This window comes from Cucurbita moschata, unplaced genomic scaffold, assembly GCF_002738365.1.
Source record: "Cucurbita moschata cultivar Rifu unplaced genomic scaffold, Cmos_1.0 Cmo_Scf00016, whole genome shotgun sequence".
NCBI classification, from domain to species: domain Eukaryota; kingdom Viridiplantae; phylum Streptophyta; class Magnoliopsida; order Cucurbitales; family Cucurbitaceae; genus Cucurbita; species Cucurbita moschata.
In genome coordinates, this window is record NW_019268532.1 from 2,223,302 (window position 1) to 2,246,062 (window position 22,761).

Consider the following 22,761-nt stretch of genomic DNA (forward strand, 5'->3'; position numbering starts at 1 on the left):
GACAATCGATCACAACATATTTTTACAATGATACGTGCTTTCGAGAAAACATGTCATTCAATCGAATTTGAATATTAGATGACGTTTTAGAAACATGTGTGGCAAAAACGGCATTCTCCATCAACATAATTAATTAATTATTAAAATCGATTTTATTTATATTTAAAAAAATGTATAATAAATAAATAAGGCGATACCATTTATGTAAAGAAAGAGCCACGGAATAATGAATATGTGAGCTTCCAAAATTGCTATATTTTACAGCAAAATATCAATCAATTGAATTACCAAATTTGATGCTCTGAAATTAATCATTTCCGCATCTTTGACAGAATTTGGAAATTTTCTATTTTCAACATTTTCAACAACAATAAAAAATTCCCTTTTTTAACTACAAAACAATCTCTATTTTTTTATTCTAATTGTTTATACCCAATAACTTGTGCTACAATTGACAGAATTTTATCAAAATTATAGCTTTTTTTTTAAGGAAAAAATATTGTTGGTAACTAAGTTATAATTAATTTTTTTTAAAATGATCAAAATATTTGAATAATAGTGGTATTTTCTTGACTATATATAAATTATTAGGGTATTTAAACTAAGTTCGTGTAAAAAAAAAAAAAAAAAATTGTGTTTGAAATTTTAATTTTGTGTTGTTACTGTACAAATTTGCATGGATTGGGACGAATTTGATTAAGATCAAACCCAAATAAATTTTAAACTACGATTGGATTCGGTTCAGTCTCAACTCGACGTGATCGAGTTGGGTGTTGGGCCTTTGCTTGCCTTTTTTTGGGCAAATCTTACGGTCTTGACGTATTCGAGGCTAGTCTCGACATGACCGAATTGGGTGTTGGGCCTTTGCTTACCTTTCTTTGGGCAAATCTTACGGTCTTGACGTATTCGAGGCTAGTCTCGACGTGACCGAGTTGGGTGTTGGGCCTTTGGTTGCCTTTCGGCCTTTGGTTGCCTTTCTTTGGGCAAATCTTACCGCCTTGAGGTATTCGAGGCTAGTCTTGCATGTTTGATTGATGTATTATGAGCAGGACAAAAGAAATGTCCAATACCATTTATGTATTAAAAAACAATTAAAAAAAAAGCCACATATTATTACATATGTAAACAAATCTACGAGCTTCCAAAATTGCTGAATTATGTAGCATCCATCCAATCAACAAAATTTCCATAATTAATACCCTAAAATTCAGGAATAACATTATTATTATTATTTATTGATATAGAAAATTCTCTAATTTAATTACCCACGAATTTCTTTCACTATTCTCAACAACAAAATAACACATTAAAAGAACTATAATAATAATAATAATTATTATTATTATTATATATAACACCATGCAAATAAGTAATAGGAAACTTACTTCTTTATTATTTATATATTGATAATTATGTTAATAAAGAAAAAAAAAAAAAAAAAAAAAAAAAAAAAAGCTCATGGTGCAGCTCTTAGGATTCTATCTACCTTTACAATTGGAGTAACATCCAAGTCAAAAATCTACAAACAAAAAAAAAATATTAATCTAACCCAATTCCACAATCAAAATAGGCCCTCTGCATCATCAAATCAAACAAATTGATGAACAAAATCCTAAGATCAAAAAAGAATGTGAAAATGTGGAATTTGTTGAACTCTGAGATCACATACAGGGATTGTTTGGAGGAGTCTGCAATTTGGTAACGCCGTTGTTCTTATTCTTGCAGATCTGAATCCTGTTCTTTCTTGCTCGAGCCGCCATGAATCTGGAGTAATTCCTCTGGTTGATTTCTTCAAGAGAGATGTTCAAATCAGGAATCCCCATTGGGCTCAATGAAGAAGGATCATAGAAAGGAATTCCCCCAATCGGGATTTGAAAATTCTGACTGCCATTATTACTCTGTTCCGCCATGGGATCTGGCTGATGAGTTGAGGATTCGACTGTGAGCAGCTTAACGACTTCCATGGCCGAACTTGAGGTTCCTATTTCTGGAATTGCTGATTCGTTCTTAGAGCTGTTAGAACCGAGAATCATCTGGACAAGAAGAAGAACAGTAAGATTTTGATTCAAAAACAGAGCCCACAGAAAATAAGATAATGAAATTGGGGACTGCAGAGCTCCAAGTAGAAAAATTAAGAACCTCTTGCTTTTTGGCCTTCAATTCCGAATTGATAGCTTTCAGATGATTATAATGTTGCTTCATAGCTTCAAATTCCTGTTTTAATGGAAAATTAAATAAATAAAGAGAAGAAGAAGAAGAAGATAATATTTGTGAGGGTATGAAAAGTAGGGGGGAAAATATAGGAAAAGGACAAACGAATTTTGCAGCGCCCAGAAAAGGTAAAAAGAAAAATTAAAACAAATAAAATAAATGATAAAACTCACCCCTTTCAAACCTTGATTCTGCTTGGTCAATTCGTCAATGGCTTCCACAAACTGAGATTTCTGAATCCAAGATCCAAAAACATCGATAAGAACTCAACAGACAAAATCAGAGCCAGAGAACACAAACAACGAACAGAAATCACTAAAATTAGGTCTAAACAAGAAAATCAAATGTAAAAGAAGAGTAATCAATCGGTAATGCAATAGAGACCTTATCGAGAGAGGGCTTCTTCTTGGAGTGTTTAGCGTTGGTATGTTCATCGGATTCACTTCGCGACAACGGCAAGGAGTTGAGGACGAGAGGAGAGGTAGGGCTGGACTCCTTGACCTTCTTGGACGGCGGCGAAGGGACGGAGGCGGAGGATTCCGGCGGGGAAACTAAGGCGGATCTCTTGCGTCGGAGTGTCCAGACGGGGATAAATCCGAGATAAACGACGGATTTCTTCGAGAATTCGAGGAGGATTTGAGCGACTTCGTGTTCTTTAGGAGAGAAGGCGAAATCGAGAGAGGCGCAATGAGGAGTCGCCGCCATGGGAGCGAAGTTGGGAGGCTTAGGGCAAGGAAAATTCCATGGAAGGTTGAAGAAGAAAGGAAGAAGAAGGAGAGTATGAGGATTTTATAGAAGGAAGAACATGACGAAAGGAGAGCGTGTGAGTGTTTGGTTGAAGAAGACTACTGGGTTTCACAAAACCAGAATAGGAAAGGATTTTGGCAAAGAATGTGGGATGTGACACGTGTCGTCCGTATAGAGATTCAGGATGCCCCTCTAGGGTTTAAGCCTCTTCTCTCCGTCAACGGGCCCGAACAAGCCCAAAGGCCAACTCATGCTTAGGTCTAACCTTGGTCTTTAAAAGTCAAACTTTGACCCATTTATTCTATCTGATAGTAGCCATTTTAATGACTTACTTCGTCCTATTGAAACATACTAGCGTTGCAGAATACACTGAAATATACTAGCGTTGGATAATACAGTGAAACATACTAGCGTTGCATAATACAGTGAAACATACTAGAGTTGCAGAATACACTGAAACATACTAGAGTGGTAGAATATACGGAAACATACTAGAGTGGCAGAATACACTGAAACATACTAGAATGGCAGAATACACTAAAACATACTAGCGTTGCATAATACACTGAAACATACTAGATCAAATCTAAATTTGTCTTAACTATTTTTAAAAACAAAAAACTACGTTTGAAAGTCTTTCTCATCTCCATCCCGACCATCTATTATATAGTTATTGGAGTATTGAACAGGAGTGGGCGAGCCTGACTCCCAAAATATTCTTCAACCTCACAAAAATATATAATAATGGTTGGGTATTATTTGCAATTAGATAAATTTACAAAATATATAAAAGAATAACTTTTAAAATTTTTAATTTGGCTAAAATTTAAAAAAAAAATTGAATTTTACCATTTTTATATATAAAAGAAATTAAAGTTTATGTTGTTTATGAAAAATGTTTAGGTTAAATGTATAAAATTATAGAAGGGTTATCTAATTTAATTTTTTACTGTTTTAAGTATTTAATTATATTTGTTGTCTTTGGAAAATGGACAATAATAAGATAAGTTCTTGTTATTGGGACAATAAAGCCTCGATTTAGAAAAATATAACAATTTTTTAAAGGCAATTTTTTGAATTTTTATTTTATTTATTAAAAAAAGGAAATAGACGAAAATCAGAACAAAAAAGGAAAAAAAAGCTAAACATAGAATAGGAAGTTGTACCGTACTTTCAATCTCGTTTTGACCCAAGTGGGTAACAATCCATATCTAGGAGTTGGATTAGGATTTGAAATTTGGATTAGGTACTTGATGATCCCGACATTCGCTGCCAACATGATTTAAGTTACTTACTCATCGCTTTTAAAAATGAAAATTATCCTTACAAACAAACACAAGTCTTTCTACCATACTTTATTTTAAGTAAACACGTTTAATTATGAAGTTTCTATGATCTGAGTCGTGCGTATTATTGGTATAATAAAATAAGGACCACAGATTATTCCCTTCTTGCAACACCGCACCTGACTCACGATGCTCTTTTTAGCCTCTCGAAATTTGGGCCAAATTTGGGCCATCGTGAGCAAATGGCCCATTTTATTTGAGCCCGGCCCAATGCATCATCGGTGTTTCCCTCTTGCATTTCATTTATTCATGGGAAAATATAAAAAATTCATTAAAAATATTTAGATTAACAAATAATTATATTAGTTTTTTAAAATAAGTTTAAATTTTGATTATTCATACATTCAATTTGGTGATATTTTTGTTATATTTTAATGATTCTTTCATTAAATATAATCAAAATATTGATTGATTTCTCATGTCGATATTGAATTTATGAACATATGAAATATCATGACATCAATGAAAATTTACCATTAAGATCAAATCTTATGAAAATACCGTGACGTCAATCAAAATTTACCACTAAGATCAAATCTCATTTTGGCTCAACTCTCAGTTTTATTACCTTTAGTTCATAAACATTCAAAACCTACCTCATCAATATATATATATATTATCATCCTTAATTCAATAACTACACATACAAACCTTTTGAAATTTATACCTAAAAAAAATGACTTTTTAAAATTTTTATTAAAAGTAAAAGAGTGACTTTTGAAACTTAACACATACATACATGTCAAATTTTAAACTTTAAACGTCTTAATTTTACTAGAAATAATGACCTCACTTATATACCCGGACTTTTTTCCTTAAGTAGTCGAGGTGGAATTCCAACTTTCTTCAACAAATTCACCTTTAATATGGCTCAAATCCTGACCTTGATTTAAATGCAAAATTTAAGAACATATTCTCTGAGCAAAACCCAAAGAAAAAAATATAAAGGCCTTTCCAGATGGAAAAAAATAAGAGGATAAATGATTGAAAACTACGAAGGAATTGGCACTGGTGCCAATTCGGTGAAGTCGAATCAGAAACAGGTGAAATGGAGAAAGAACCAATTGGCCCCACAGAATTTATGCCAAAGCAAATTAACAAACAATCTTCATCTCTCTCTCTTTCTATATATATACGACCACTATTCTTCTGAATTCCCCAAGCTCAAACAACAGAGAGAAGAACAATGGGTTGGTTGATAAGAGAGAGGAGAGGCCCATCATGGAAACAAGGATGGGCAGAGCAGGCCTTGGCCTCCATAGCTCCTCCGCCAAGGCCTCTGCTTGCTGTTCTTGGAATCTTGGTCATTTTGCTATCTGTGTCATCATATTCAAGCTACAGATCCCAGGTGAAAAGAACAAAGGTCAATTTCAAGATCTTTTTCTTGTTATTACCTCTAGTGTTTGTGTTTGTTGGAAACTCGATTGTTAGATATGGTCGTCTTGTAATCATCACTCCGAGAACAAAGCTCGAGCCGGTATACGTCGCAGAAGGCACCGCTGCCTCACCTTGGGGTGCGGCGGCGTTGCTGGTGGTGTTGTTGGTTTTGATATCTTATCAGCCTTACTTCCACTCTAAATGGTTTCCATCAATATGGAGACCGTATTATTATTAGGCTGTGATGCTTTGGCTTTGCGTTGTTCCCTGCAGTATGTTCCTCTTAATTGCTACCTTCTCAATAATTCCACAAATATGTTGTGAGAGTACTAACTTACACATGCATGCTGCTCCTTAATTTGTGAGATTTGAAAGGGGTCTTTGATTCACTTTCGACGTCTTTCTTCTGTTTTAAGCTCCCGTCCTCCTAATAACCAAAAAACGTAACATGTTATTGTTAAGGATTGTTGGGAGAGGAGTCTCATATCAGCTAATTAAGGGGTTGATCATGGATTTATAAATAAAGAATACATCTCTATTGGTACGAGGCCTCTTGGGTAAACCAAAAGTAAAGTCACAAAAGATTATGCTTAAAGTGGACAATATCATATCACCGTGGAGAGCCGAAGGAAGAAGAATACACGATCACTACATCTAACCACATCTAACCAGCCTAGATGGATTGTCCATTCACAATATTCTTTCATTGTGATATCAGTTTAAGTCAGTCTATCTTAATTGCTCACAAATTTGACATTATTGAGAGATCACAGGCATGAGGTAAAAAGGCATATTCATTTAGGCAAAAATCTCTCAATCTCTTCTCTATTCGTTTGGAGGGGAATGAATCATTCATTATAAGAGTGGACTTGGACTACAATCAGTGGGCTTGAGCCGCTACAAATGGTATCAGAATCAAATACTGGGTAATAGGACGCTAAGCCCTCAAAAGGGTGGATTGTGATATCCCACATCGATTGAAGAGGAGAACGAAACAGTCCTTAAAAGGGTATGCAAATCTCTCCCTAGTAGACGCGTTTTAAACCCTTGAGGAAAAGTGGGGCTTTGGTTACGTTTCTTACTTTCTTTTAATCTCAGTGTGTACTAGTAGTAAACTTTAGTTCTGCTTTGTTCTAGGTTTCTCTTTCAGGACCCATGTTTCATATAGATTACAATTGTACTGGAGCAATATGAGCATCTCATTCCTAAAAAATGAAATTGGAAATGGATAGCTATAGTTGATAAATGGATCATATGCACACAGAACTTCAAACTTAGATAAAGAGAACAACAGAGCCTAGGAGTAATAGCTGAAGCAACAAGACAAGAAATTCTTACCTTTCCAGAATCTCCATTGCCACGAGGTGCTTGTGCAGAAGATGCTTTTCTTTTTCCTTCACTCCTAAGCCATAGGTTTTCTAGCCAGATGTGCATCGGTTTAACACCGATGCGCCAGTATGCTTTCTTGAGACTTCCAACTCATGAAAGATTCTACCAAAATCATCGTTTAATTTTCTAGAATCAACCTCAATCTTTTCCAACTTACTTTCTAAGCCTGCTTTTTGTGCAATCCTTTTCATTATTCGAAGATTGAAGTTCTTCCATATTAGCAAGAAGATTTTCAATCTCTGCACGATTATGCCAAGAAGATTTTCAGAGCTCCTTTCGGATGCTAGCGTTTCTCGTAATCTCTGCATCTCGCAACTCTAGGTCTTGGAATTTCGTTTTCGTTAGATTTTCCAACCTATAATGAACTTCTTGAAGAAACATCCTGAAACTATTTGAAAGTTACAACTATAAAGTTCAAAAAGAAAACATTGAAGAATTTAAAAGATATTGGATCGCAAACATACAGATCGGTGGTTTTAGCAGAGAGAGGGCTAAAAATTGTTTGAAATCTTGCAACTCGTTGTTCGTCATTTCGGCAACATAACAAAAATATCGATCGAGTGAAATGCAACAATGTCAACACCTACAAAAAAAACCTGATATAATTTGACAAAGAAAAGCGTCTCTCTCCTTCAAACTCGTGTTGAAATCCGACTTCGATGCATCAAGCGATCGTTCCATATCTCGCAAAAACCAAATTCCCTCTCAACTACACAGAAACGCCCAAAATTTCTCAACAACAACAGACTAAAATCTTCACGGCGTTCTTCTTAAATCGGAACAAAAGAGAGAGCGAATTAAAGACGGAACCGATACCTGGCAGATCAAATCTTCGTGAAGACGAGTAACTGAGGTCCACCGATCGTGTTGCAGTCTCCCTCCCGCGCCTTTTCAATTTTCATATTCATTTTTAAATTATATTTTCAAGTTAAGAATTATTATCTTAAATTTGGTATGTCAACTTATTTTACCATTATTTTGAATTAAATATTTGAAATCAATATATTAAAATGTCCAAAATATCCTTATACTATCCATTACCTACATTCCATAGTTGATGACAAAATAGACATTTTAGAAATTTTAAAACATGAAAAAATTATATATCTATATATATATAACAAAGAAGAAACTTAAAAGTAGAAATAGTGTTTATAATAAATTTAATAATTAATTACATTTATTAGACATAAATTATAATAAATTATATAATTAATAGTATTTATTAGACATAATTTAAAAATGTTATAAGTCGTAATTTCTAGAGTAAATACGGAATGGAAATTGGATAATTTCTTTGAATTAAATGTGAGAAATTTTCTGCTAATGTCATGATTTAAAATTATTTTTAAATATTGGACCCATTATTATTCTTCAAATAATTTTTATTTTAATTTCTGATTTTTACTAATTTATAAAAATAAAAAATAAAAAAAAATCTAAATATTTTATTTTTATTTTTTTGTCATTTCCTATCATTTACAGCTGTGGCGCGTACAATGACTCATTCATGATCAGGATCAGGATAAGCTCCAACGTCTGTTGTTTCATTATTCACCTTCTAATTTATTACTTTCAGGTATTTTGACTTAATTAATAAAAATATAATTAAATTTTTATAATTTATTTCAAAAATACTTTTAATTTTTTAAAAACTTCAATAATACCTTTACATTTTTTTTTTAAAATAACTAAAATATATCCTGAGTTCCAAAATATTTTTATCCATAAATACCGCTAATAGTTTGTTTACTAAAAATACAAAAATAACTTTAAAAAATGTTCGAAAATACACTTGAATATTCTTAAACTTTTTTAAATAAAATTAAAATTTATTTACTATTAGTACCACGTTTCAATAATACTCATCAATTTTTTAAAATAATATTAAAATATTTATAGATAATTTAGGAGGCGTTCGATAGATTGTTTTCTGATAATAAATTTTTTTAACTTTTTTTTATTAAAATAAATGGTGTAAATGCTGCTTTTAAAAAGTTTTGTGGATATTTTTTAATTATTGTATTAATGGTATTTTTAAAAAATGTAAGGATAATAATAAAATTTTAAAATTTTAATAATAATTTTACCTAAGTTATTTATTTTTTATTTTTTAATTTACTAATAAGATGGTGAGGTGACATTTTTTATAAATAAATAAATATATATATATATAGATATATATTACTCTTTCTTCGTCGTCTTCCTCCTTTTTCACGTTGCATCATCAGCTAAACCATGAAACTGCACACGGATCATTGAACTGAAATGAACTCATGCCCACGCACAGTTTGAGGTCTTTGCACAACAAGATCGAACAAATTAATAGCTTAAATTGTTCGAAAGTTAAGATCTCACCTGATATCGTAGGTCATAGATGTATTGCATATATCTTATCTAAAACCGTCTAGAATTTGCAAATATGGTATGTTGCCTCTACACATTACGTAGGAAAATAAAATAAACTGCTTGCTGAATGAAATTTAATGCATACTACAGTCCCATCTTGAGTTCCAAAGTCTTGTTACGATTTTAAATAATAGGTCTCATCATCATATGCATGGGATTGCATTACTAACCCTATTAGTGGGGCGACTTACTGAATACCTAAAGCGCCCATGCACGTCACATTAAGCTAGTTCATAAAGAAGTTGGTTCGAGATTACTTACTGAAGTCCCACAGCTTGGTTTCTAGAGTCGTATATATCCCGTACGAGCAATGCCAATTTTTTAATTAATAAATTAAAAAATATATATATATTGCAACCACCAACACCAACTATTAATCATCACTATCCCTAATTGGCTTCGATTCCCTAATTTTTCCTTCTTGTTTTATTCAGCTAATATATTCCTTTTCCTACTTAACTTGGCACCAAAACAAAACCTAATTTTGTCCTTATTATTATTTTTTAATTAATTATTCTAACATGAATATAAATTTGAATGTTAGGTTAAACTGGACCAAAATGTTTAGGTTGGCGTGCCTCTCTGGATTGCATCTATTTAGTTCGATATGACTACGAAATATCGTTTCATATGTTGGGACGTTTGTGGTAGCTACAACGTCATATATTGTTAATTATTGAAATATTTCTGTGCACAAAAGTCTGCAGCTAGCTCGAGAATTGAAATTTAACGAATTTATTATCAATCAACAATCTCATTAATTTGGTTTAACGAGGTGATGGAAGATCGTTTTACTTGTTGGATACCTCTGTGGTAGCTACAACGTCATGTATGGTTAATTATTCACAAAAGTATGCAACTTGTTCGAGAATTGAAATTCAATAATTTTGTCATCGAATAAGAGTAATTATCGAGGTATTTTTTTTTATTTTATGTATATATATATATTTATATTTTGCAACACCATTGGTTAACGACAAATTTATATATTTTTTAATATAATTTAGGAATACATCCTAAAATTATAATTCTAATATTTTTAATTGAAAAAAATATATTAAATCGCAGTCTTTCAACCATATTAATAGGTTTTTCTTTTAACTTCTAATTTGTCTAATAATTTTTTAATATATTCACTATTTTTAAAACTAAAAAAAACTAATAAAATATTAGATATTTAATTTTAGGTTGGATAAATTTGTAATTTTTTAAATATTTCCAAAAGTTAATAGACCATTTAATTAAAAGTTGAAGAATTTTATTAACCATAAAATTAAAAAAAAATATTTAGGCATATTTTAAATTTTATAAAAGACTAAATTAATAAAAATACATTGAGTTTTAAAAAATTTATTAATATCTTAAAATTTTTAATATTAGATATTTAATTTTAGGTTGGATAGATTTGTAATTTTTTAAATATTTCCAAAAGTCAATAGACCATTTAATTAAAAGTTGAAGAATTTTATTAACCATAAAATTAAAAAAAAATATTTAGGCATATTTTAAATTTTATAAAAGACTAAATTAATAAAAATACATTGAGTTTTAAAAAATTTATTAATATCTTAAAATTTTTAATATTAGATATTTAATTTTAGGTTGGATAGATTTGTAATTTTTTAAATATTTCCAAAAGTTAATAGACCATTTAATTAAAAGTTGAAGAATTTTATTAACCATAAAATTAAAAAAAATATTTAGGCTATTTTAAATTTTATAAAAGACTAAATTAATAAAAATACATTGAGTTTTAAAAAATTTATTAATATCTTAAAATTTTTAATATTAGATATTTAATTTTAGGTTGGATAGATTTGTAATTTTTTAAATATTTCCAAAAGTTAATAGACCATTTAATTAAAAGTGGAAGAATTTTATTAACCATAAAATTAAAAAAAAATATTTAGGCTATTTTAAATTTTATAAAAGACTAAATTAATAAAAATACATTGAGTTTTAAAAAATTTATTAATATCTTAAACATTTTTAAAAATTTTAAAACACTTTTAAATTAAAAAAAAAATTGAAAAAGATACATTTAACCACGTTTAAAAAAATATTCATCAACTTTTAAAAGTAAATTATTTATGATTTATTTTTATAATGCTATTTTAAAAATTTATAAATATTTTTTAAACATTATTAACTGTATATTTTTAAAAAAGTTCGAGTGTTAATTAAATTTTTTTAAGTTAAAAATTAACATATATTTTTAAAATACGCTTACAAGTTTAAGAATATTTTTGAAACAAAGTAATAATTTCGATAATGATATTTTTTTTTATGTATATTTATTTTTCAAAGTTTTATTTTTATATATTAATTAAAACTTTCATAGATATTTTTATTAATTTAGTAAAAATAAAATAAAACCATTAGCCGCCTTTGCTATGGAAAAGTCGCATTCCAAGAATACCAAATTTGCAAAGCTGGCGCCTGGCTGGAACCAAAGTGCATTATTTTAAATATTAATATGTACTCTGTCTTTATTCATGAATCATCACTAAACTCGATGTTATCCAACTCAATTTCCTAAGCTCATAGCTTTTAATTAAAAAATATATATAAATTTTAGTATTACGTAGTATTAAAATTTTAAATTAATTAATGTTTTATTTTATAAAAAAACAATTAATCTTATTTAAATTGAGTTTTAGATTTTATCTCATTAAAAATAAAAACGTGTCTCCGTTTGTGAGATAAAGTATCGATACCTTTCTTTATGCTAGTAATAAGTTAGACAAGGTATTATAGCGTCTATTTCATTATTTTTTATTTTCAACAATACGGCCCACATGATTCCACGTATTAATTCAAAACTCGATCAAGATGTATTTGGACTATTCGTTGGATCAAAATAGCTTGAAAGGACTCAATTGGAGCTTATCGGGTGATTCCAACCCTAATCGAGACCTATCAAGGCATTGCTATACATCAATCCAAAACTTGACCAAGATGCGTTTAGACCCTTCGTTGGGTCAAAATGGCCTGAAAACGCTAACCGGAGATTATCGGGTGATTTCAACCTTACTCAGGACCTATCAAAACGCTCTACTCATCAATCCAAAACTTGAAATGGCTTGAAAGCATTCAATGGGAGCTTATCAGGTAATTTTAACTCTAATCGAGACTCATTAACGCACTGCTACAAATCAACCAAAAACTTGATCGAGATGTGTTTAGACCCTTCGGTGGGTTAAAATGACTTGAAAACGCTAATTGCAGCTTACAGAGTGATTATTATCGAAATCCATCGAAAAATTATAATTCTTCCATCTCGAGAGTTGGTATCTCCATTTATGTAATGATTTAAAGGAGCCAAAATTATTTTAATTTATTCAACAAAATAATAAAAATATTTAAAGTAAGGAATAATAATAATAAAAGAATTAAAATTCCCTTTCTCTCTGTTCACTGAACCACAAAGCCAAAGCCTTTAGCTATAAAAACCACCCCTCTCTCACTCTCTCAATTATCTCCAAAATGGCTATCTCCTCCAAAGCTCTCATTGCTTCCCTCCTCCTCTCTCTCCTCTTCCTCCACTCTGTAAAACCCCAAACCCATTTTTTTAAAATTAATTTTTTTAAAATTTAATCTCTAAAATCTCATAATTTTCTTATTTTAATTCCAGGTGGAATCCATTGGAGCTGCTATGGTCTCCCCAAGCCCTCAGAAAATGGGTAATTATAATTTAATTTAATTTAATTTAATTAATTTTATTTATTGTAATTTATCGGAGTTGAACGGTTTGGTTCCAGACTGCGGCGGCGCGTGTGCGGCAAGGTGCCGGCTGTCGTCGAGGCCGAGGCTGTGCCATAGGGCGTGCGGGACGTGCTGTCAGCGGTGCAACTGTGTTCCGCCGGGGACTTCCGGCAACCACCATATGTGCCCCTGCTACGCCAGCTTGACCACCCACGGCGGCCGCCTCAAGTGTCCCTGAGTTCGCCGTCTCTCAACTCGTTTATGTGTAAATCGTTCACGCTCTTTTGTTTTGTGTTTTAAAGGATATATGAATATCATAAACTGTGTCTCTTTTGTTGTAATAAAGGTGACGTGTCTTGCCTCTGTGTAGTTCTCTGTTCTTATTTTATTTTATTTTATTTTTTGAAAATGATAGTAGAAAGGGTAATTTCGTAAATTTGGATTTATTTGTAAATAAATAAAAAAAATAAAATAATAGTATGGGGTTTGGACGTGGCATAAGTAAAGTTGATTCTATGGATTGCTGGCGGCGCCACCCAGCTGGTTACTACAATTGTGACGTCAAAATTTTACTCAATTTCTTCCGTACCAAATTTCTAAAAATTTGCAAAATTTTCAACTTGTTTTTTTTTTTGTTGTATTTTTTTGTTTTTCTAAACTAACCTAATTTCTGTAACAATAAGTAAAAAAAATATTTAAAATATAAAAAAAATTGAACATTTAATCGGAGGTTAAAATATAAAATCAAATATTTTTAATGTCTAGTGATATTGAAAATTATTAGAGTTTCACTAGAGAAAGATTATGGATATATAGAGACATTATCTGAATAATTAAAAAAATTAAAATAATTTAAAATAAAGAAAATTATAATTAAAAAATATTAAACCATAAAAAAAAAAATAATAAATTGAAAAAATCGAGACTTAATATCCCTTCTTATTAGTTTGGGCCCACAAACCCATTTCATTCAGAATGGGAATGGCCTGCAACAATTTCGCTCTTGCAAATATTTTGGGCTTAGCTGACGTGGCACATTATACAAGCCACACACACACACAATATATATATATATTGGACAGTAAAAATATGTCTAAATATTGAAAAATAATTAAACCAATAAATTTGGATATTTATCCAAACCTACATTTTTATTAATTTTTAATAATAAAATTTTAAATTCTTTTTGAAAATTACATAAATGATGCAAAACTACGAGCATTTTGTATATTCTATCTATTGCACTTCTGTAAATTGAAAGCGCTCGTTTTTTTTTCTCTTAGACAACTTTTCCTTTGTTTTTTTTTTATTTTTATTTACTCGAGCACAATTTTTGTCAAAAGAGGATGTTTTTATTATTTAAAATAAATAAAGATATTAATGTCTAGAAATTAAATTATCCAATTAAAAATATATATATATGGGAGGATTTAAAAATGTAATAGAATAGTTGTGAAATTACTTTTTAGCCCTTCTCGATTGTGACCTGTTTTGGTAGGAAAAGCTTGGTCGCTAGCATGTCCAACTGAAGTTGGACTTCTATTCATTCAAGCCCACAAACAACACCAACGGTTAAAAACCCTTTCCTTCGCAGTTCGTGCAACCGTTACCTTCTTCATAAACCCTAAACATCTCAGAACACACACCAATTTCTCGCTCATTTTGATTTTGCAGTTTATGCTTTGTAAAGTAAATCCTTTTCCTGAGTAGTGTTTCAAGATGTCCTCGAGTAATCTTCAATCTGAATCGCCTCGAAACCCTAGAGTGGCGTGGGAAGGCTGCAGCGTTTTACTCGACATCAATGATGGCGACCGCCTGGTTTTTGCTCGACTCTCGCCTGCCTCGTACGTTTTTCGCCACCAAATTATTGTGTTGATTTGTGTTTTTCAATACTCAGTAAGTGACAGAAAATACTTCGATTTGCAGTACGCTGAAAATCGGGAATAAAAGTTACTCTCTGAAGCCCTTGATCGGTCGTCCTTTTGGTTCGTTGTTTCAAATTGAAAGTGGAGACAATGGTCAACATTTGGCTTGTGTTACGCCCTCCAGAGAAGAAGGTTTGATTTCTTGCTATGAGTTTTGTCAACGAATTGCTTTCATCTTTGCAAAAATTTTAACGGAAGCGTTTTTCTACTTTGGCATCTGTTTCCGAACGCAATAATGGTCAAGAAACGGAGGAGATGAAGGAAGAACAGGTGGTCAAAGATGAGCTGAGAGATAACAGAGCGCTTGTAGACAATAATAAGGCACAAAGCCTCTCTAGCGAAGATATAGATGCAATGCGAAGGTAAGACATTGATTTACTTTTCCACTGGTTCAAGAACATGTTAAGGCTTTAGCATTTTCTAGATTTATTTCAAGAAACTTGCCACCATGTTTTTTAAAATTATGTTATTGTTCAAGATGCATAATCTTTCTCTTTATATGTAGTCAGGGTGCAACTGGTGATGAAATTGTGGAAGCTCTCATTGCCAACAGTGCAACATTTGAAAAGAAAACAGTTTTCTCTCAGGTGATCGGAATGTTCATATGCTGAGTATCTTCATCTTTGTTTGTCGGTTTTTTTCCTTCTAAAATCGTCCAATTCATATTATCTGCAGGAGAAATATAGGCTCAAAAAACAGAAGAAATATGCTCCTAGGGTACTTTTGAGGAGACCTTTTACTCGAAGGTATCGATGATGACACTTAAATACCAAGAACTTTTTCATAATATATAATGGGTAGTTTATATCAAAATCATGCATATTTCTTTCTATATGTAACATCTTGAAAATAGTAGAGTTCATTTTATGGCCCAGTTTCCGTTGTTTAATGTTGATGTTTCTGTTCCCCATCTTGCAGTATATGTGAGGCATACTTCAAGAAATTTCCAGCTAGAATCGGGTAATCTTACATGTCCATTTTTTTCCATTCAGTTTTAATTCTTTCCATGAGCATTCATTATACATCTCGTTATTTAAAATAATTATTTTAGTTGTAACAACAACCTGCACGTTTTCTATTCATTAGATGACTAAAAGAGATGGTGTCATATGAGGACGTTAATTTGGGTCAATTTTTTGATGTTTGGAAATTATCACTGTGATAATATTATTCTGATCTTCCACCTTTCTATTTGCTTAAGGAATAGTTGGATTTTTTTTGCCAGTAATATCACAATTTACATTATAATGTTCAAGTTCAATTGTAATATTTTATGGGTAACAGCATCTTATTGCCCTTGCTATGAATTTCTTGATCTATCTCCTGGTTATAATAATTGAATTTCACATTATTTATCATATTTTAAGTTTCTATTCTTTCCTTATGTCATTACTCATCATAAGCTCTCTGATGGTTTGATGTTGGAAACAGTATTAATGTGATCTGTTTCCTTGCTTATGATTCAGATTCTTGAGAGTGGATGCTCTGTCTCTTCTTCTTTCTTTTGCCAACGTGACTTCGAATTCTGATGTTCTTGTGTTTGATATGGTTGGTGGTCTTATCACTGGAGCTGTGGCTGAGCGCTTAGGAGGTCTGTCACATCCTTTATCATTCTTGGCATTAATAAAATGGTGGTTCATTTTTGTTCAAAATGGCCGTCAATCCTTAATGAATGGTGTGCCCTGGCATAAAATCTGGGCTATATGTGCAAGGAAAGAAGTTTTGGTGTAAAATAGGCGTGACTGAAAATTATTCGAGCAAATCTGACTGCTTCTTATTTGTACTCATCTCAAGAAAATTAGGGTCATATTAGCTCATGTATATAGTTTATAGGGCGTTTACCGTATTTTCCAGTCTTACTATCTCCCTAATTCAATTTTGATTTGTGTTAGTGTGACATATATGGGGTTTTCCTAAAGGTCGTAAGTGTGGCTTGAAATATTTGGGGGGTATCTTCATGGTCGTGTTTTTTACCGTGTTGAAAACTCGATGACTTAAAACCTGTGTTGTTTCATTGGGTTAGTCTAGGGTGGGCAAAGGCTAAGCCTCTTTTATTAGTGCGAGGTGTCCATATGCATAGTTGGAATAAACAGGGGAAAAAACATAATTAGGTGTCAAGTTTCAATATGATAATTACAATCGTGTATTTTGCTTAGAATATGTGATGCTAAATTGTGTTGGTTTGTTTACAGGCAAGGGTTCTGTATGCAATACATACCTTGGAAGTAATCCAAATCCTATGGAAATAGTAAGAATGTTCAACTTTGATGATGAAATTTGCGCAAGGTTTGCTGCTTTTGTCCGCTTTCTTTATCTCGTTTGCATTACACATTTTCTTAAATGTCTTTCTAGTTTTTACACCATTTAGTAACTTTTTATCCACCAGGATAATGCGTTCACCTCTTACCGATCTCACCTCATCCCAAGTTTCTAATGGTGAACACGAAGTCACTGTAAGTAGAATTTTTCTTTTCTCATAGTTTTTTTAAGATGAGTTTCAAATAGACTTTTAGGATGCTGAATAGTGCTTTTGATTATAAGTGCTTATAGAAGTATCTGGTGTGCAATTGAAAGTGAAATGGCCCAAGCCCACCGCTAGCAGATATTGTCTTCTTTGGGCTTTTCCTTTTGGGCTTATCCTCACGGTTTTTAAAATGCGTTTGCTAGGCAGAGGTTTCCACACCCTTATAAAGGGTGTTCCGTTCTCCTCCCCAACCAATGTGGGATTTCACAATCCACCTCCCTTCGGGGACCAGCGTCCTCACTTGCACTCGTTCCTTTTTACAATCGATGTGGGACCCCACCAAATCCACCCCCTTCGGGGTCCAGCGTTTTTGCTGGCACATCGCCTCATGTCCATCCCTTTTTGGGGCTCACCCTCCTCGCTGGCACATCGCCCAGTATCAGACTTTGATACCATATGTAACAGCCCAAGGTCATGTCTACTAGGGAGAGGTTTTCACACCCTTGTAAAGAATGTTTTGTTCTCCTCCCCAACCAATGTGAGATCTCACAAAAAAAAAAAAAAATGATTTTGAAATTCCTTAAAATACTTTAAAGGGACTTTATACTATGTTTAGAAGTGCGCTTAGTTAGTCCTCCAAAAAGTACCAGTTTAAAATTTGTTATTCTCGAAATTCATTTAGTAATAATTCTGTTTCTTTTTCTTTTTGGTAAAGATTAAAGCACAGGATGAGGCATCTGAACCTGTTAATATGGATGAAGGCCCTCTACCATCTACAGACCAGTCTTCAGATCTCAACTCAGAGTCTATAGTTTCTCCATTAACTAAAGTATTAAAATGCGCAAAGGCTGGAGATAAGGCACCGCCAGAAGTTGTTAAATCATGGAAAGAAAATGGTTTTACAAGGTGAATATAGTTTGGTGGTAATATTTGTTTTCACCATTCATAGTAATTCACTGAATTCTTTTGAATACTTGCAGCCTAATAATTGCTGCTCCACAGTCGGATGCATGGGGCCTTGTTAAAGATCTGTTGCCTCTTGTAGCAAATTCTGCCCCATTTGCTATCTATCACCAGTATCTTCAGGTTGGTTCTCGGAAAAGGAATCTATATATATATATATACCTTCAATCTGGTTAGACGAACACGACTCTCCACAATGGTATGATATTGTCCACTCTGAGCATAAGCTCTCATGGCTTTGCTTTGGGTTTCCCCAAAAGGTCTCATACCATTGGAGAGAGTATTCCTTGATTATAAACCTATGATCATTCCCTAAATTAGGCGATGTGGGACTTTCATCATCCAACACCTCCCCTCAAACAAAGTACGTCTCCCTTAATCGAGGCTCGACTCCTTTGGAGTCTTAGTCAGTTTTTACTATGCTTTTGAGCAGGGTTGACTCCTTTTCTTTTGGAGTCCTTTGTTCGACGTTTGAAGATTTACCAATCAATTGGCACGACTAAGTTTAGGGCATGACTCTGATACCATGTTAGACGAACACGACTCTCCACAATGGTATTGTCTACTTTGAGCATAAGCTCACATGACTTTGCTTTGGGTTTCCCCAAAAGGCCTCATACCAATGGAGAGAGCATTCCTTGATTATAAACCCATGATCATTTCCTAAATTAGCCGACGTGGGACTTTCATCATCCAACATATCTTACCAAGGACTTCAATATTTGAAGTTAACCTCATGAGTCTATTGGGTTAGTCGAAAACGTAATAATTTATGACATGTTTGTGAGTGATTTTGGTATTTACCAAAATGACTTTTGTCGTGCCCTTTTCAGTAAAAAGTGGCGTGATAAAACTGGACGGGTTTGAGAGTAATTTTGGTATTATCATCATATATGTCATGCCCTTTTTAGTAATTTCAGAGTAGGCAAAATCTCTCCAAGAATTAGCAAGGGGTGAGTCTATCTATTTTATACATGGCATGCACTAGATTGATTAAGTTGATCGTTTGTAAAATGCAGCCTCTTGCAACTTGCATGCATAAACTGCAGCTTGAGAAGATGGCAATCAGCTTGCAAATATCAGAACCTTGGCTTCGTGAATACCAGGTTTGATGGCTCTACATTTCTTCTGCTAATTTTAGGAATTAAAATGGGGAACTATCATATATATATATATATATATATATATATATAATTTATAACATGAAAAATCTTTGTTTAATAGCATCATGAAAGGAGTTAGGAATCACGACTCTCCACATTGGTATGATATTGTCTACTTTGAGCATAAGCTCTCATAGCTTTGCTTTGAGATTCTCAAAAGGTCACACCAATGGAGAGAGTATTTCTTGATTATAAACCCATGATCATTCCCTTAATTAGCCGATGTGGGACTTTCATCATCCAACACCTCCCCTCGATCAAACTACGTCTCCCCTTAATCGAGCCTCGACTCCTTTTTCTTTTTGGAGTCCTTTGTCCGACATGGTTAAGTTTAGGGCATGGCTCTGATACCATGTTAGGAATCATGACTCTCCACAATAGTATGATATGTCACTTTGAGCCTAAACTCTCATGGCTTTGCTTTGGGCTTCCCAAAAGGCCTCACACCAATGGAGAGAGTATTCCTTGATTATAAACCCATGATCATTCCCTAAATTAGCCGACGTGGGACTTTCATCATCCAATAAAAGGAAAATTTTTTATTAGTAGAACTAGTTTGGGCTGGCGGGCAATAGGCTTAGATCAAATGCAAGCAAGCTAGATCTCAATAAAGGGGGGAGTGTGAGGTGGGTTGGCCCTTCGGTCAAGAGGCGGGATAGTGTCCCACCTTTCTGTCTTGACTGGTAGGCACAATCGCTTGAGTCGTCTAGTTCTTGAGTGAAGTAATCGCCTTCAACGATAATTGCTTTTTAGCTATCAACCATCAACGGGTAGGCACAATGTTGAGTCTTTTATTTGCAGCTAGGAGGGATAAGGAGTCTAAATAAGTGGAATGAAGCATCCAAAATGTGTATTTTCTTAATTTTTTGTAATGATTTTTTTTTTTTATACAATGATAATAATGCAGGTTCTTCCTTCGAGAACCCATCCCTTCATGCAGATGAATGCGTTTGGTGGATACATTCTCAGTGGGACCAAGATTTGTGATGTAGCCCATCAACAAGCAATTTGAAGGTGCAGATTCTAATTTTAAATCAAATTTTGCCATCACCTTCCTTTTCCTTTTAATTACTTCACATAAAAACCATATTATGATCTAGACATGAATGACATCTTATCTACATTTAGCTTTATATTTTTTTTTGGGTGATTTTATCAATCTCTTACAAATTTAATTCATATGATTTGAAATAACTTAGAATTTAGTCCTTATAATTTTAAATGTTAGAATTAGTAAATTTATATGATTTGAAATAACTTAGAATTTAGTCCTTATAATTTTAAATGTTAGAATTAGTTTTTATAGTTTGATAATGCCCTATTTTAATTTTTTTTTCTAAATTACTTTTTACTATTTGTTTGTCATGGAGTCTTAACATTTGTATATTAAATGAACCTTGTACTTAACAATATTATCCTTAAAATTATTTACAAATTATTAATGTAGCTCAAAAAAAAAAAAAAAAAAAAAAACTGAATTTAAGAACTAAGAATCTTCTTAGAATAAATTAATTTTCAATTTTTCATTGATCTTGTAGAGCCTGAAAATTTTATAAATAAACTAATAAATCTTTATTTGCGAGTGACTTTTTTTTTTTGTCTTGGCTAAAAATAGATGCAAAATTACAGAATCTAGTTTTATAATTAATCTAATTTGATTTGAATTTCACATGTAAAATCAAATATGTATCATATTAACAACGTAATATTCTATATATATGTGTGTTTATATTCCCTTCCATATAAAATCTAGATCAACTTCAATTCCCTTCACTTGCAAGATAATTTTTTGATTTCATAAATTTTTGTGATGTTCCACGTTGGTTGGGGAGAACCACCATTTATAAGGGTGTGGAAACTTTCCCTTAGTAGACGCGTTTTAAAGCCTTGAGGGAAAGCCCAAAGAGGATAATATCTGCTAGCGGAGGATCTGGGCCGTCACAAATAGTATCAGAGCCAGACACCGGATGATGTGCTAGCTTTCTTGTTGTTCCCTGAAGGGGGTAGACACGAGGCAGTGTGCCAGTAAGGATGCTGGCTCCAAAGGGAGTGGATTTGGGGGCGGTCTCACATAGGTTGGAGGAAGGAAAGAGTGCTAGCGAGGATGCTGGGCTCTGAAGGGGGTGGAGGATTTGGGAGCGGTCCCACATCGGTTGGAGGAAGAAAAGAGTGCCAGCGAGGATGCTGGGCCCCGAAAGGGGGTGGATTGTGATGTCCCACATTGGTTGGGGAAGAGAACAAACCCCCTTCTACCCTCAAAGCCCAAAAGGGAAAGCTTAAAGAGGACAATATCTGTTAGCGGTGGATCTGGACCGTTGCATTTTTTTTAATGTTAATGAATTTACTGAAGCACAATTGGTTCTAAAAAAATGTCATAAGAATATAATTATAAAGATATTTTTAACATAAATGTTTTGAATTATGGTGTGAATTATTTATGATATTATTGCCATTAGAATTTAAAGTTACCTGAGACCTATCAAATTAAATAATAAAGTAGGAAAAAAAAATAGGCTGAGTTGGATTATAAAAGGTGCATATTTTTATTTTTAGTCCATTTCTGACTCACGGAATATAAAATTATTTCAACGTTAACAATAAATAAATTAATAAATTAATTATTCTATTTTTAAGTAAAAAATTGCCAGCAACATTGTTTTGGTATGTAGCACGCAACACGAGAGATTCTAACGTACAGCATGCACGTATAATATTTTTTACCTCATTATTTTAACCAAAAATAAATAAATAAATAGATAAATATAGACAGAATAATAAAAAAGTCAAATTGGTGATGCATGTATCAGCAAAATATCAGCAAAATATAATAAAATTATAAGAACCGATTTTGTAATATTAATTTTAAAATAACAGACTTTTTAATATTAAATTACTTTTGAATTTGTTTCAATAAATTTTTAATTCGACTGAATCTCACTCTTATTTGTCAAACATGCCATAATTCAATCAGACTCCAATATTTTGTTAATATTTGCAATTAAGCCCTTCATTTAATTAAGTATTGCAATTAAACCCTAGTATTTTTTTTTTTTTTTTTTTTA

General features: G+C 32.5%; 3 protein-coding genes and 1 long non-coding RNA gene across 4 annotated transcripts; 2 read left to right on the forward strand and 2 right to left on the reverse strand.

Annotated features, from left to right (window-relative positions):
* Positions 1 to 1,424: 1,424 nt before the first annotated feature.
* LOC111454352 lies at positions 1,425 to 3,051 on the reverse strand. Its single transcript, XM_023095810.1, has 4 exons — positions 2,596 to 3,051; positions 2,385 to 2,444; positions 2,140 to 2,214; positions 1,425 to 2,033 (listed from the first exon to the last, which is right to left on the reverse strand). Exons 1-4 carry the CDS (start codon positions 2,914 to 2,916, stop codon positions 1,662 to 1,664), a joined length of 828 nt encoding a protein of 275 aa, XP_022951578.1. The 5' UTR covers positions 2,917 to 3,051; the 3' UTR covers positions 1,425 to 1,661.
* A 2,459-nt stretch (positions 3,052 to 5,510) lies between these two features.
* On the reverse strand, positions 5,511 to 8,009 carry LOC111454735. Its single transcript, XR_002712488.1, has 5 exons — positions 7,887 to 8,009; positions 7,020 to 7,779; positions 6,020 to 6,108; positions 5,699 to 5,948; positions 5,511 to 5,620 (listed from the first exon to the last, which is right to left on the reverse strand). It is a non-coding gene; the product is annotated as an uncharacterized LOC111454735 (long non-coding RNA).
* A 4,913-nt stretch (positions 8,010 to 12,922) lies between these two features.
* Positions 12,923 to 13,567, forward strand: LOC111454338 (snakin-2-like). Its single transcript, XM_023095791.1, has 3 exons — positions 12,923 to 13,028; positions 13,114 to 13,162; positions 13,241 to 13,567. The coding sequence occupies exons 1-3, from the start codon at positions 12,966 to 12,968 to the stop codon at positions 13,420 to 13,422; spliced, it is 294 nt and encodes a 97-aa protein (XP_022951559.1). The 5' UTR covers positions 12,923 to 12,965; the 3' UTR covers positions 13,423 to 13,567.
* Positions 13,568 to 14,692: 1,125 nt separating this feature from the next.
* Positions 14,693 to 20,877, forward strand: LOC111454455 (tRNA (adenine(58)-N(1))-methyltransferase non-catalytic subunit trm6). The gene is made up of 13 exons (XM_023095943.1): positions 14,693 to 15,028; positions 15,111 to 15,241; positions 15,354 to 15,471; positions 15,615 to 15,696; positions 15,785 to 15,855; positions 16,028 to 16,069; positions 16,576 to 16,700; positions 17,302 to 17,395; positions 17,496 to 17,562; positions 18,289 to 18,479; positions 18,554 to 18,659; positions 19,556 to 19,642; positions 20,607 to 20,877. The coding sequence occupies exons 1-13, from the start codon at positions 14,904 to 14,906 to the stop codon at positions 20,709 to 20,711; spliced, it is 1,344 nt and encodes a 447-aa protein (XP_022951711.1). The 5' UTR covers positions 14,693 to 14,903; the 3' UTR covers positions 20,712 to 20,877.
* Positions 20,878 to 22,761: the final 1,884 nt, after the last annotated feature.

Bases quoted from the DNA above. Each gene is read 5' to 3' on its own strand.
- LOC111454352 (XM_023095810.1), bottom strand. From the start codon at position 2,916: ATGGCGGCGACTCCTCATTGCGCCTCTCTCGATTTCGCCTTCTCTCCT. The intron at 2,445-2,595 runs GTCTCTATTGCA...TCTTGGATTCAG, and splicing joins AGAAGCCCTCTCTCGATAAG to AAATCTCAGTTTGTGGAAGC. The intron at 2,215-2,384 runs GTGAGTTTTATC...CCATTAAAACAG, and splicing joins AGAATCAAGGTTTGAAAGGG to GAATTTGAAGCTATGAAGCA.
- LOC111454338 (XM_023095791.1), top strand. From the start codon at position 12,966: ATGGCTATCTCCTCCAAAGCTCTCATTGCTTCCCTCCTCCTCTCTCTC. The intron at 13,029-13,113 runs GTAAAACCCCAA...TTTTAATTCCAG, and splicing joins CTCTCCTCTTCCTCCACTCT to GTGGAATCCATTGGAGCTGC. The intron at 13,163-13,240 runs GTAATTATAATT...GTTTGGTTCCAG, and splicing joins CCCAAGCCCTCAGAAAATGG to ACTGCGGCGGCGCGTGTGCG.
- LOC111454455 (XM_023095943.1), top strand. From the start codon at position 14,904: ATGTCCTCGAGTAATCTTCAATCTGAATCGCCTCGAAACCCTAGAGTG. The intron at 16,701-17,301 runs GTCTGTCACATC...GTTTGTTTACAG, and splicing joins TGTGGCTGAGCGCTTAGGAG to GCAAGGGTTCTGTATGCAAT. The intron at 18,660-19,555 runs GTTGGTTCTCGG...TGTAAAATGCAG, and splicing joins TCTATCACCAGTATCTTCAG to CCTCTTGCAACTTGCATGCA.